Source organism: Hyperoodon ampullatus (genome assembly GCF_949752795.1).
Source record: "Hyperoodon ampullatus genome assembly, chromosome: 13".
In the NCBI taxonomy this organism is placed as follows: domain Eukaryota; kingdom Metazoa; phylum Chordata; class Mammalia; order Artiodactyla; family Ziphiidae; genus Hyperoodon; species Hyperoodon ampullatus.
The window spans coordinates 16,991,839-17,006,378 of NC_136926.1; the positions used below are offsets into that span (position 1 = coordinate 16,991,839).

At 54.0% G+C, this 14,540-nt stretch overlaps 1 protein-coding gene across 1 annotated transcript in view; it reads right to left on the reverse strand.

The window, feature by feature from the left end:
* Positions 1-14,540, reverse strand: part of GCN1 (GCN1 activator of EIF2AK4) — a gene marked incomplete at its 5' end in the record, with an annotated part of 57,696 nt that overhangs the window by 20,164 nt on the left and 22,992 nt on the right. The window contains 18 exons of the mRNA XM_079718139.1: positions 1,022-1,136; positions 1,448-1,569; positions 1,986-2,232; positions 3,527-3,721; positions 4,072-4,237; positions 4,898-4,968; positions 5,161-5,350; positions 5,520-5,647; positions 6,580-6,723; positions 7,059-7,139; positions 8,395-8,576; positions 9,045-9,200; positions 10,659-10,857; positions 10,972-11,085; positions 12,273-12,366; positions 12,980-13,158; positions 13,930-14,054; positions 14,146-14,335. Coding sequence (XP_079574265.1) covers positions 1,022-1,136; positions 1,448-1,569; positions 1,986-2,232; positions 3,527-3,721; positions 4,072-4,237; positions 4,898-4,968; positions 5,161-5,350; positions 5,520-5,647; positions 6,580-6,723; positions 7,059-7,139; positions 8,395-8,576; positions 9,045-9,200; positions 10,659-10,857; positions 10,972-11,085; positions 12,273-12,366; positions 12,980-13,158; positions 13,930-14,054; positions 14,146-14,335 — 2,698 coding nt within the window. The remainder of the gene's footprint in view (positions 1-1,021; positions 1,137-1,447; positions 1,570-1,985; positions 2,233-3,526; positions 3,722-4,071; positions 4,238-4,897; positions 4,969-5,160; positions 5,351-5,519; positions 5,648-6,579; positions 6,724-7,058; positions 7,140-8,394; positions 8,577-9,044; positions 9,201-10,658; positions 10,858-10,971; positions 11,086-12,272; positions 12,367-12,979; positions 13,159-13,929; positions 14,055-14,145; positions 14,336-14,540) is intronic.

Below are 14,540 nucleotides of genomic sequence, written 5' to 3' on the forward strand. Positions count from 1 at the left end.
CTCCTCTGCAGACTGTTCCAGCAGTCCCGGGAAGAGGGCACAGGGCCTGGCTCCAGCCAAGCAAGCAAAATGCTCCTGAGGCCTGCTGAGACTGGGAGCCTAGGCGAGAGGCTGGGCAGTGCTGGGGAGAGTGGCCAGACCTGGCTTAGAGCTGACAGTGATCCAAGGTCAATTCACTGAATTTCTCTGGCCTCAGTCTCCTCATCCACAAATGAGGAGACTGATTAAGATTGTGATTTTTCAAGATGTAGGGGGAAGCCTGAAGGACTGAGGAAGAAGCCCTGATGCTGACCCTCCCCAAACCTGAGCAACTCTGTTTTACAAATTAGGATTCCAAATAAGATTACATTTCTTAAAAAGGGTTTTCGGGACTTCCCTGGTGGCGCAGTGGTTAAGAATCTGCCTGCCAACGCAGGGGACACGGGTTCAACCCCTGGTCCGGGAAGGTCCCACATGCCGTGGAGCAACTAAGCCCGCCCCGTGCGCCACGACTACTGAGCCTGTGCTCTAGAGCCCGTGAGCCACAACTACTGAGCCCACATGCCACAACTACTGAAGCTTGTGCACCTAGAGCCCGTGCTCCACAACAAGAGAAGCCACCGTATGAGAAGCCCACGCACTGCAACGAAGAATAGCCCCCGCTCGCCGCAACTAGAGAAAGCCCTCGCGCGGCAACAAAGACCCAACACCACCAAAAATAAAATAAAAATTGATTCTTTAAAAAAAAAAAAAAAAAAAGGCGGTTTAATGGTGGGGGGAAAGGCTTTAAAATCACAGACCTAGCCACAGACAAGCCTTAAAGCTCTGGGATTTCCTGACTTAGGTCTGTGGCTCCTGTGAGAGGCCTGTTCTTTGCAAGAAAGCACACAAACTAATAAAGGAATGAGCTGCCTAACCAGAGTCTTGGCCTCATCCCTGGGCTGGGGAGCACACACAGCACAAGAGCTGTGGCTCTGGACCCCTGTGAGGGCAGTTTTCAGAACAGGAAGTTGAGACAGAGACACAGAGGGAGCGGCCTTACCAGCTTTGGTCCTCCAGGATTCCTCCTCCAGGGCCGCCAATAAGGAGGGGAGCACCAGCTTCACCCCATGAGCACTCAGGTTGCTCATCACAGCCTTGGCACAGTCATCTGCAGCCTCAAGGGAGGAGAAAAGGTGTTCAGGGGCCTCCTCGGCTACGCGAGGGTCAAGGCCTGATGCTGGACCGAGGGTTCTCCTGGTGACCAACGCTCACTGGGGGGTCTACTGCGTCAGACCCTGTGCCCAGGCCCGCAGACACAGCTGAGCAGGAGAAACGTGGTTTCTCACTTCACAGGGCTTCAGTACTTCACTGGGAACCAGGGGAGTCCGTACCAGTAACCAGTGTCCAAGATGCGGGCAGAGGGCTTGACAGCAGCAGGGGCCTCGAACCACTGCCAGCCATTCCCAAGTGCAGCCTCAGGACTTACCTCACGCACGTACTGGTTCCCATCCCCGAAGCACAGCAGCAGATGGGGCAGCACATGAACCACGTACGGCTCGAAGAGCTTCCCCAGCATGGTGCAGAGCATCTCGAAGGCAAAGAGCGCTCCTGGGGGAGAAGGCAGGACGGCTGGGAACAGGATGTCCTCTCGGGGCAGCCACAGGGCAAGCTCCCCACCACCGCCTCACCCTCTGGAAACACTCAGGGCAGCTGTGGGACTAAAGTGGCTGCCTCGTGAGGGAGCAGCCCCTCTGCCTCCCCTGAGCAGAAAGGAGGTGAGAACAGGGAGCACTAACAGCTAGAATGGCAAGTCTCTCTCAGCTGAGGGTGTTGCTGAGTTAGAAAAAAGGAAGTCCAGGCCACATCAGCAAGGATGGGATGGAATGGCTCACAGACAGCTGCCCCCCTGCAGCACACACACAAACGCCAGCCTTCAGCAGGGGAGGAAAAGCCAGATTCCCTCCTCTGGCAGCCATGGGGACTGACCTCCCATGCTGGGCGGCACCGAGCTTGGAGACACTCACCCTCTCGGCGGCGAAAGTTCTTCTTGTCCTGGATGGCATCAGTCAGCGCAGCCATCATCTCCTGCTGCTTCAGCGACAGGATGCCCAGGCCCTTTACCAGGCCCGCCAGCCCGTAAGCAGCCCCTTTGCGCTCAGCGTACTTGTCTGACTCCAGCAGCTGCTGCATCAGCCTCTGGATCATCCCTCCAGCGTCCTCCTTGATGGCGGGGACGAGGGGCGGCAAGCAGCTGGCCACAGATTCCTGGACCTGGGGGAGGGGCCCGCCGCGTCAGTGCTGCAGCTCAACCACAGCCAGGCCCTGGCAGCCGATGCAGTCTTCCACAGCACCTCACCCCCAGACGTCCCCCAGCCCCATCTCAGCCACCGCCTGTCAGACCACACAGAGCATCGGAAAGGCAGATGGTGGTACAAGCTCATGCCTGACCCGCATTCCGTCAGGGTGCACGCTACATCTGTTAGCCAGGAGAGCATCAGCCATTACAGTGCTATTTCTGGTCTGAAGAGAGAACCTAGGCCTGGGCAGGTGGGGTAAAACCTCAGGAAGATTAAACCCACTAACAGAGAAAGATCCAGAGAGAAGCATGCTACCGTGCCTCCTTAAAAACAGTCCGTCTCTCAGTTTTCAAATTTGTCAGTCACAGGGAAATGGGGCTGGGCCTTACAGGGCCAGGTCCAAATCAAGCAGTCCCCAAAGATGCTGTCAATCGTCTTCCAGCCACAGCTCATGAAGCCCGACCAGGGCAGCGAGGCAGTCTGCAGCCAGGGGCCTGGGCAGGAAGCTTGGGAGGCCAGGTACTCTGACAGACTATTTGACCATAATTCAGTAAACCTGTGGTTTTCAACTGTGCCTTTGAGGAGGGTTGTCCGAAATGCAAGTCACAGAAAATACGTGTAAATGTGTTTTTCAAATAAAAGAAAAAAAAAAAAATCCTTTGCACTGTGGCTTGGAGGCTGCATCACAAGGCCCCCAAAACATATAACTAACGCAGGGAGAGGATCAGGAAAAGGCTAACACGTCAAGAACGATTCTTTTTTTTTTTTTTAAAACCTCTATCCCCAGGGACAGGTTTACTCTAAATGCAAAAAATGACTCTTAGAGGGCTTCCCTGGTGGCGCAGTGGTTGGGAGTCCGCCTGCCGATGCAGGGGACGCGGTTTCCTGCCCCAGTCCGGGAAGATCCCACATGCCGCGGAGCGGACGGGCACGTGAGCCATGGCCGCTGGGCCTGCGCGTCCGGGGCCTGTGCTCCACAGCAGGAGGGGTCACGGCGGTGAGAGGCCCACATACCGCAAAATAAATAAATAAATAAATGACTCTTAGAAAATGAGTAGAAAAAATGAAAACATCTAAGAGGTCTACTAGAACAAAGTAACAAACTAACTCCCCCTCCAGAGGTGGGTATTCCTGACTATAAACCAGGCTGTCCCGAGACGAGATGACTCCTCGCAGAGAGCTGGGCCTTCTGGACCCTGATACCCGACTCTGTCCCTAGCATCCCACTGCCCACCCACAGTTGGGGCCCCAGGCCAGGGGGCAGGTACCTGTTGGGAGGGGGTGGAGAGAGCGGCGATGAGCTTGGCGACAATAGGCTTCACTTTGGGGTCGCTCTTTTCCAGGTGCTTGGCTAGAGAGCCCATCAGGACCACCACGCTCTGCCGCACAGCGTCATAGCTGGCATCATTGGGTGCGTTCTTCAGGAACTCCTCAAACACCGGCAGCAGCGAGTTGACGTTCTCCTGGAAAGCCAAGAGCTCCCGGAGCCGCACATCAGCCCATAGGCTGTGCCTGGGGATGACGGTCTCTGCCCCAGGACCAAGCCCAAGTCTGGCTCTGGGACAGGCATCCTAACAAGCTAGCCAGCAGTGCCAGCGGGTTTCCCAGTTTTCTGGCAGGACTGCAGCAGACTTACAAGAACTTAACACCCTTTTGGGGGGTCTTTATGACTCAAAAGAAATACAAATGGAATTTTCCACTGGGGCTAGTGCCCTGCCAGGATTTCGAGCACTCAGCATCCCTGTGGCACCACTGCTCAGCCCACCTTGGCCCAGCTTTCTCCCCACCTCCTCAGCTAGCTGAAATCTTTTACCTTCCCATGCGTGTTGAGCGTCTCAAGGGCTGCATCTAACATGCACTTCCGGACATCTGGGTTTCGGTCGTTGAGGGCATCAGGGACAAAAAATTGAAAGAGTGGCTTCACCTGAGAACTGTCCAAACACTGGGAGAGCTTGTTCAGGGCCAAAGCCAAGCCACACCTAGGAAAGAAGGGGGAGCATGTCAGGGGGGCAAGGGCAAGCCAGAGGCCTCCTCCCCTGCTGGTGGCACCTATCCCAGTATGTCACTAGGAGAGTGAGCCCGCCAACAGCAAACACTGCTGCAGGGGCAGAGCACAACACGGAGCCCAATGCCCTGTGCTTACCCACTGCTGTGCCCGCTGGTTTGGGAACGGGCCACTTGTAAAACAGAGACCTCCTATCTGCCCAGAGTTTACCTCCTACAGGGTGACCTTGGAGAGGGGACCGGCTCTGCCTCTGTTTCCCCATGTGTGAGTGCATCACCTACCTCTCTCCCTCCAGGGGAGGAGGAAAGGGAGGTGAAGGAACCAGGTGTGAAGGCATTCAGAAGTGGACATACTCTACAAAGGCTAAGTACTATTATTCTTTCAGCTACAGCAGTAAGGAGGGGCCCAGGGACCTCTATAGAAACAGAGTCCCCCCAGAGGAAAGGAGAAACATGTCGTCTAGCTAGCCAGGAGGAGCCAGAACGTGAACTCAGGTCTCTGACTCAGAGGGAGGCCTTGCTGTTTCCCTCCGCTGATCCATTATCCCATGCTGCCTCTTCACAGCACCCAGCCCAGCCAACCTGCCACACCTCAGAAAGCACTGAGTGGTACAAGGCTGAAGCAGCTGTTATACCTGGCTTCCCACTGATCTGGAGGAGATTCTGAGATAACTCGTCCCAAAGCATCCAGCACCGGGGGCGGCCGCTGCAATAGACAGGGTGATCAATGCACTGCAGTGCTCTCTCCAGTAAAGCCAGCGACCCAGGTGAGACGGGAGATGAGGCACAAGCCACCCTGAGCCACAGTGTGGCTCCTGTTTGGAGCAGGTGGGAGGTTGAACAGGGTCCAACCCACCCTCACACACCCAGACTGCATCGCGGTGCACAGACGACTCACATAGAGCTTCTCCTGGTAAATCTCCATAAGCCTGCCCATAACCTCTGCCGCCTGCCGCTGGTAACGCGCCACTGCTTGGGAGAGGGCTTCGGCCCCAGCCTGCCTCACAGCTGCCTCGTGATAGATGACGTCATCGATGAGCAAGGAGCAGAGGTCTGGCTGCAGATCTAGGCCCATGGTTGACCAGAGCCTGTAGCAGACCAAAGGTGGAGGTGGTCAGACAAGGATCTGCAGCACAGGCCCTGCCAAACCCGACCACCCGACCCTTTTTCCCTCTGTAGGCTGAGCACGCTGGGTCCAGTTATTTCACGAGGGGAAAGAGAACAGAGCAGGAAAACCAGCCTTCCGACGGCTCTCACCTCTCTGCCAGCTTCCGGATCTCCTCCTCCTTGTCAAACTTGACCACCCAGAGCCTCCGTAGAAGGTTCAGGCCATTCTTCTCATCAGTATCAGGCGCTGGTAATACCATGTGGAGTTCCAACAGCCCCTGAGAGGGGGTGGGATCACACCTTGTGAGGCATGACCTTTGGGAAGAGCCTCTGACCTGCCCACCACCACCCTGCCTCCCTCTAGGGCTGAACTGTCCAAGACGTAGCCACCAGCCGCACGTGGGTCTCCACAGTGAAATCATTTAAAACAAACTCTAACTTTTTCAGCTGCACCAGCCACATTTCAAGTGCTCAACAGCCATACGCTGGCTGGTGGCTACCACACTGGACAGCACAGATGTATATTTCCAGCCCTGCAGAACATTCCACTGGACAGCGCTGGTTAGGGACTGCCATGAGTCAGTTCAGCTCATTAGCTGCTCTTCAAAGAGCTTTTCTTTCATGAAATGATGGCATGTAGCAGTAGAATCTTTTCTAACATAAAAATTAAAAATTTAACTCTAAACATGCAAGTCAGACAAAACCTCAGAAAAAGGACATTCCCTTTAAGAAATATTTGCCACATGGCCATTGTTTTTCAAATTTTTACCAAGGACCTGTGAAAACTCTGTCACAGAGCAATAGCAGGAGCCTACAGTCTGGCATTTGGGAATCAATGTCTCATACTCCAAGGGGATCCTTTAGTTCTGGGTCCCAAAGCACCAAGAGAAAGCAAGTATAAGGTAGTAGGTTGAAGAAATGAACCAATCCTGTGAGTTACATCTGTCTATAAAAGTACCAAGATCCACATTCTGTTTTAGAAATTAGGCGAAGTCTTCCGAGGTGAAGAAAAAAAATAGGCAGTAATACATGACAACTGCTTAGCTGTTCCAATTCCTAGAATGACCCCGAACCACACTCTGTGACCTCTCCTCTTTGCCTCCAGGACACACTGGTGCATATGTGCGGCATCTCCCATCAGGGCAGCTCGAACAGGGACACTGAGGGACAAGGGACGCCAAGGTAGCCCCAAGAGGGAGTGGGCACGCACCCGGAGCGCAGTGTCCCGCACACTAGCACAGGGGGACAGCAAGGCACAGAGCAGCACGTCCACCTCCTCCTGCTCTGCAAAGGCACAGCCATCCTCGCCACTGCTGCTGGCACACAGGGTGGTCAGGGCGTCTGAAGCCAGAACCTGAGGAAGACATCCATCCGCTGGGCTCAGTTCCACAAATTTTTTTCCTACTATGGGGCCAGGCAGGGGAGCCAGGTGATGGGCTGAGGGGCCCAGGGAGGAATCTGAACTGAGAATGCCCACTCCACAGCCCTACTTGGGCTCAGACCCCAGCGCCAGGCCAAAGCCAGTGGCAGGACCCAAGCAAAACCCCTCACCAGCTGAGAACAGTCAGGCTGGCTCTCAAAAGCAGCCCCTCTGCCCAAGGCCAGAACTGAGGGCTGAGAGAAGAACTGGGACCTGAGGTTGGGGTCATGAACTGAGTCACAGCAAAAGCCAACTGGGAACCAGATCACCTGCAGTTGGGGAGAGCCTGTGCCGATCACCCAAGTCAGAAGGCGCAGCATGGCCACACGAGGCAGCAACTCTGGGCCATTCTAAGAGAGAACAGAAGGTAAGTCAGGGTGAAGGTCCAGGGAAGGTCTGTAACCAAGTCCGGTGGCACATGAAGCAGCACCCTCTCACCCACTGGGGAACATTCTGGGTCATACTGCTGACTCCACTGTAGAGACCCTGTCAGGTTTACAACTCAATCCACAGGAGCCAACCCCAGTCAACCAGGATCTTCAGCGACTAAAAATAAATAAACTTTTAACCTTGGTTGAAATTCACAGAATATGAAATACAGGTGGCCCATAAACATATGAAGAGATACTGAACCTCACAAGTAAAGTAAAAAAATGTGAAATAAAACATTACACCATTCTTTCACCCATCGTTGGCAAGATTAACACTACGTGAGGTTGTATCAGGACTGGAGAAAAGAAAACGCTTAGTGAGGGTATAGCTCAGAACATGTCACATAACCTAACAATTCCATGCCCAAGAATCTGTCCTATAGAAATGTTCACAGTGTGCAAGGGACATAAATGTACAAAGGGGCACACCACAGCGATGTTCAAAATATGGAAATGTTAGAAACAACCTTAAAATATCAATCAACAAGTAAAAAGTTAACTAAACCATGGTGCACCCACAGCATAGAACCCCATGCAGCCTGTAAAATTAGATCCATGTGACATGGATCATATGGATCCGGACACTGGAGGAGACCCAGAGAATACAGTCCCATGAAAGAAGCAGTGCAATCCATTTTTGCTTTACTGTGTTTGTGGGTATGAGTTTTGAATGTGCTTAAAAAAAAAAAGTCCACAAGGGTATAGGCCAAACTGTTAGCAACAGTTACCTCTAGGGAGTTGGCATTTCTCTTTTTGCTTCTGTACTGTTGGAATTTTACGCATGCATTACTTTGGCAAATTTTTAGAACATAATCTATTAAAAAGAAAACTCCTCAATGAATGAGCTCCAGTCTCAGAATCATAAGCAAGTCAAAGGGAGAGAGTGATCAGTACTATCTTCTGAGTTAGAAACAAAACAATAAATTAATACAAAATCCTTCAACTTCTTTGGGTCAGAAACTATCAGACACAAGAGACCCATAAGCTTCTGTGAGGTCTTGACAACCGCACTGAATACAACATTTGGCTTCTCTTCACCAATGGTTGCTGCTATAGGTACACGTATATGCTGCACGACCTCCCCCCCAGAATTGTTCATGGGTCGGGAAGCGTCGGAAGCCCCTGCCTCCCCAACGCCCTCAAGCCAAAGGGGAGCCGAGCTCCCCGGGCCAACCTCGTCCACACGCCCTGGTGGGCTGCTGGGTGAGGCCCTCAGCTGGGCGTGGACAGTGAGGATCTGAAGAATCTGGGCCATGCACTCCTCTTCCTCCTTGCTGTGGTGGGGCATCTCGGTCAGCACCATCTTCAGAAACGGGAAGACTAAGGAGAAGGCTGGCGCGGACAGGGGCACGGCGTCTGTGAGAGCAAGAAGCAGATGGATCCTGTAGGTCGGGCAGGACCCCGAGCATGGCTGCCTCAGTGTCCATCCTCAGGGCAAGTGGGTGGGGGGAAGGCTGGAGGCCCTGACACCCTGAAGCATGTGGCATGACAAGAGGGACGACAGGCAGTAGCCCAGTTCTAAAGCCAATCCTGCTCCTACCCCAAACACTGCCCAGTTCCACAATGTGAGAGTTAAAACAGACAAGGAGCTTCCAACGGCAAGAACTAAACCCTCAGTGGGGGTCACAGTGACTCAGAATACCAGGGACCAGACTCAAAAATCGTCCATCCCCCCTTTTTCAGATGAGGAAATCAAGGCCAGGGAGGGAAGAGACTCACTGGAGGCTACAGCCTCAGGAAGTCCTGGGGGACGGGGCACCATAGCTCATGCAATCCCTGCACGGTTCATACTGCCTTGTGCCCTTTGTCCGTCCTGTCCCTTACCTGGTTCTCCCTTGCCTGCCCTGCTGGTGATGGTGTGACTGTGCAGCAGGGTCACCGCCCTCTTCACGGCCACTGACAGCTCTTCCTGGCACCATGACTTATCCAGGGCACATTCTGGCTTCAGCAGGCGCAGAGTCACGTGGCTCACCAAAGTTCCTGTGTCCAAGAGAAGGGACCCAGCAGGGGATGACCCTCACAAAGACACAGAATCTGGCCCAGGTGCAAACCAGGGACCCAGGGCAGGGATGCCATGCCCCTCTGACTTAATAGTAATCAATTCTGCTCTGCCTAAGTATCCTCAACCTAATTTCTCATTTCATCTCCAGGACAGCGCCAAAGGGTAGGCAGGCCGGCAAGGAGATACCCTTCTGACACTAAGGAATTAAAAGCGCGCTGAGGGCTCTCTTGGTGGCGCGGCGGTTGGGAGTCTGCCTGCTGATGCAGGGGACGCGGGTTCGCACCCTGGTCCGGGAGGATCCCGCATGCCGCGGAGCGGCTGGGCCCGTGGGCCATGGCCACTGAGCCTGCGCGTCCGGAGCCTGTGCTCTGCAACGGGAGAGGCCACAGCAGTGAGAGGCCCGCGTACCGCAAAAAGAAGGGAATGTCAAAAAAAAAGAAAAGAAAAAAAAAAAGTGCGCTGAGAGGAGGCATGAGCCACCCAAGGGTTATTCAGTTGGGAGTTATTCAGCTCTATCCATGTGGTCCTCCCACGTTCCATGCAACAGTTCAGCCAGCCAGGTAATACTTCCGGCAGGTTCTATGTGTACCGCCTGACTCCAGCCTCACCCTGAAGGGAACATACCCCTCAGGCTCAAGGTATGTTCACCCTCAAGGTCGTTAAACAACCCATAAAGCGAGGCCTCCACAATTCCCAGCCACCCAACCTGGTCTTTGCTTCTCCACAGCCAACAGAAAGCTAAAGGCCACACAGACCTCTGGTCATCCACACGTGGCCGCTCAGGAGCTCTGGGCTACACAGACAGGCCACGTGGCACCAAACCATCCCACTGCCACTGAATTTAAAACTGCTACAGGGCTTCCCTGGTGGCGCAGTGGTTAAAAATCCTCCTGCCAATGCAGGGGACAGGGGTTCGAGACCTGGTCCAGGGAGATCCCACATGCCGCGGAGCAACTAAGCCCATGCGCCACAACTACTGAAGCTCGCGCGTCTAGAGCCCTTGCTCTGCCACAAGAGAAGACACCGCAATGAGAAGCCCACGCACCGCAAAGAAGAGTAGCCCCCACTTGCCACAACTAGAGAAAGCCCGCGCACAGCAACGAAGACCCAACGCAGCCAAAAATAAATAAATAAATAAGATAAATTTATTAAAAAAAAAAAAACACTGCTACAGAAAGATCACCGACTAGCATCTAAAAGTTGGCCCTCAGAATGACGACTCAGCAGACATAGAACGGGAGAGAGGAGGCGGCACTGTGTGCTCCCAAGGATACGCTGCCAAGGATACGCTGCTTGAGATGCCTGAGGCTGCATCCATAGGAAAACAAGTCAGTAGTCTAGGTCACTGCATGCCTCCCCACGAGCACTCGGGGGCATCTCTGTCCACCCCCATCCTGCCCCGGGGTCGTGCCCACAGCCAGCCAACAAGGACTAACCCAAAGCCTTGAGCCTAGGGGTCATGACACAGGCAGCTAAGGACAGGAAAGGGTTCTTGATCCTGGGAGCAGCGAGGGGAGATTTCAACAAGGGCAGGAAAGAGTCGACCAGGACAGGGATGTACTGGGTCAGGCCGGACGGGTTCTTGGCCAGGATGATGTCCAGCAGTCCCAGCGCTGCCTCCAGCTCATTGTCCAGCTGTAAGCAGAGTCACCCCAGAAGGCCAGTCAGCGGGGCCCTGCCCCAGGACAGTGAGGAGCAGGCGGCCCAGCACTCTCGTGGCGCAGGCGTGTGGTGGCAGTGACTTCTTACCTCCTGCAGCCGCCTCCGGATCTGTGCCTCCTTGTCCAGCTGGGCCTGCAACATCTCCTTCTGTTTGCTGGTCAGCTGCACCTCCTCTTTTATGCCTTTCTTCTTCTTTATCTCCTGAAGGGAACAGGCAAAGCAAATCCATCTCCAGGGAAGGGAACTCCCTCCCTCCCACCAAGCAGGGCACGCTCAGCTCCCCAGTCAGCACCAGGACAGCTCTACGGCTGTGACGTGGCCCCCCCAGCCTGCCACGTGGCCTCCCCTACTCCCACAAGTCCACAGCCACCTGGTTTCTACAGAACAGAGAGAGCAGTAGAGAGGCGATTTCTTGCTGGATTCTCTACTAACAAACACAAGAAGGGCCTTTATACGTTAGAGAAATGAAAAGTCCCTCCAGGTGCTGAAAAGCGTATTCTGGTAGCCATGCAGCTTCAGCCTCCCCTCCTGCCAACCCGCCCTACAGACACTCTCTTCCAGTATAAGCTAAAGCCTTGCAAAGACCGAGAGCACTCATTCATTTGATAAGTCTTTACTTAGCACCTACATGGTGCCAGGCACTGTTCTAGATGCTGGGGAGACCGTGAGAACAAGACCAAGTCTCTATCCTCACAGAGATGACGATCTAGTAGGTGCAGGTAGACCACGAACAGGGAACCAGATACATAAACAAGGTGACTTCAGATCATGACAAATGTTATGAAAGGAATAAATATGATGCATAGCAAATGAGAAGAGGCATGGGGTCTACTCTGGATAAGGTGGGCAGAGGGGTCCCCTCTCCGCGAAGGGGGTATGTGGGCAGAGACGTGGAAGACAAGAAGAACCCAGCCTTGTAAAGACTGAGGGAGGAAAAAAAACAAAAAACAAAAAAACAAAAAACCAAGGGAGGAGCAAACAAAGGCTCTGAGACAGGAAAGAGCCCTGTGTGCTTTGCTCCTGTGAGAACCAGTTCTGTCACTGCCGAATACAGCGATGAACCACGATGCCCCAGTGGCTACACTGTGCCAGGCCCTGTGCCTACTATCAAGAGGACAGATAGGTCCCGGCCTTCCAGGAGCTGGGGGGACAGGCATGGAATCAAGCAACACCACTTAGCAGAGGAAATACGTGAACTACTGCCAGCAGAGAGAAAAATTTGTTTTCCTGGAGTTGGGGGTAGAGAAAGCTACACGAGGAAGGGCAGATAAAGAGTGTGGCAGGAGGACCCAGGGTCAGTGGGGAGGTCGGAGGAGTGTGCCATGGGTCAGGATGACCCAAGGGACCAGCCTGAGGCCACCCCGTGTGTGAGGCCTCCATGTACCCACCTCCTTCAGCTCCAGCTCGATGATCTGCTCCTTGAAGGAGTAAGCTTTGTTCTCTCGCTTCATGTTGGCCTTTTTTATGCTGTCCTGCTGGGCACTGAAACACCAGAGCAGGTGATCAGCCAGGTTCAAAACAGCCACCAGGCCCTTCAGCCTCCCACCAGCCATAAGACCCCAGCTAGCTTTTAAGTCATATGCACCAGGAAAGTGCTGGATACTCTACATGCTCTTGTATCCCAGGCCTAAGTACTGTGCCTAGAACACAACAAGCACTCCTCCAATGAACAGATACATTGTTTCATTTACTCCTCACAAGACCCTACAAAGGACACATAGTCTCCATCTGACAGGCACTTCTCTGGTGGTCCAGTGGTTAAGAATCCACCTTCCAATGCAGGGGACGCAAATTCAATCCCTGGTTGGGGAACTAATATCTCACATGCCACGGGGCAACTGAGCCTGCGCACCGCAACTACTGAGCCCGCGTGCTCTAGAGTCCATGTGCCACAACTAGAGAGAAGCCCGTGCACGGCAACCAAGAGGCCGCGTGCCACAGGGAAAGATCCCGCATGCTGCCACGAAAGATCCCGCATGTTGCAACTAAGACCCGACGCAGCCAAATTAATTAATTAATTGAAAAAAAAAAAAAAGGAAAGAGAAAAAAAGAAAACTAAGGCTTGGGGCTATTGAGCCCATGAGTGGGGGCTCACCTCTGGATGATGGATTTGTCGTACAGCTCCCCGGCAGGGGTCTGCATAATAGCAAACTCCTCCCGTGTCACCTGGCACAGCGCTGGGTTCTGCACGGAAGCGGTGATGGTGCTGATGAGCTGAGGGAGGACCCGGTCTGGGGACAGGATGGAGAGGGAGCCCATGGCATTCATGGAAGACTGCCAGACAAACACAGACACGGTCAGTGTGCGCCACAGCTGGCAATGGAGAGGGGTCCTGCCAGGCCTAAATGCCCCAGGCAACTGGCTCCCCTTCTTCTTGCCCCTGCCTGCTCTTTCTGAGCACTGCCTACTGGAGTGGACAACTACAGTGTGTGCCTGCCTTCTCAGCGAGCTGTACCTACCTGGTACTAGCACCCTGATTTGGGGGGCACATTCCTCTCCCAATCTCAATCTCCGTGGCTCAGGTGGAGCTGACCCCACCCTCTCCAGAGGTAGGCACGTGACCCAGACCAGAAGGATGGGCCTCAGGATAAGCACAAGACCCAAGTCAGGTCAACCAGGGCAGTAAGACCCCATGCCAGCTAAAATGACTGGAAAACGCAAACTTTTCCCACTGGAGCTGATGGGGGACAAGAAGTAAGCCTGGAATAGCTATCTTGCCACTAAAAAGGGGAGACTGAGAATGGAGCCCATACCGTGGAAAGCAGAGATGGGACACAGATGGATGAGACAGAGAGATGGACAGAGAGCAAGAGACACACCACCTACAAGGTCCTGAAGACACCTGAGTCCCTGTCTAGTCACATCCTGGGTCTTACCAGTTAATAACGGAACAAGCAAGGTCCCTCTTGTGCTCAAACTAGTTTGCATTTTCTGCCACATGAAACCCAAGGGTTCAACCCACTTTTCATCACACCTTCACCTGTTTCTCTGAATCGCCCATCTGGACTCTGACCTGAGACCAGAATCAGCTCACACGCCAATTACCTGGTTCAGGGGGCTCTGTGTGGTGATCCTGGGAATGATCTGATCCAGGTGCCTGGTAATGAAGGCTTCCGGATCGATCTTCATCCTGGCAAGAAGCGCTGGCCACAGGCCAGATTGCACAGCCACTGAAGGGAAGGGGAGCTCTTTGAGGCCTTCTGCCTGGCCTGCTCCTACAGCACAGTCCCCGCCCCTCCAATACCCGCCCCAGGCACGCACCTAAGGACGGGTGGTGGGAGATGATCAGCATCTCCTGGGCCAGCCGTTCCGTGTTGGTGACATCACCTTCCAGCCCTGGCACCCCAGAGATGATGCATAGAGCCTCCTGCAGGACCCGCGGAGGCACGTAGGCCTTGCCCGCCTCAGTCACCTCCCCAGCATCGGTCACCAGAGCCTCTAAGGGCAGCACCTGTGGGGAGACAACACATGAGCCCCACTGCTCAGAGCCCCATGCAGGCCTGGCACACAGGAGGTGAAGAGGCCAGGGAGGCAGCTGTCTCTCATTCTGTTCTCTGGGCTCCCTGCTGGTGTGGATACTGACACCCAGTGCCCTGCACTGGGACCCACAGGCTATGAGATCGGCCTGGAAGGAAGCACCTAAAACAGCCCACAGG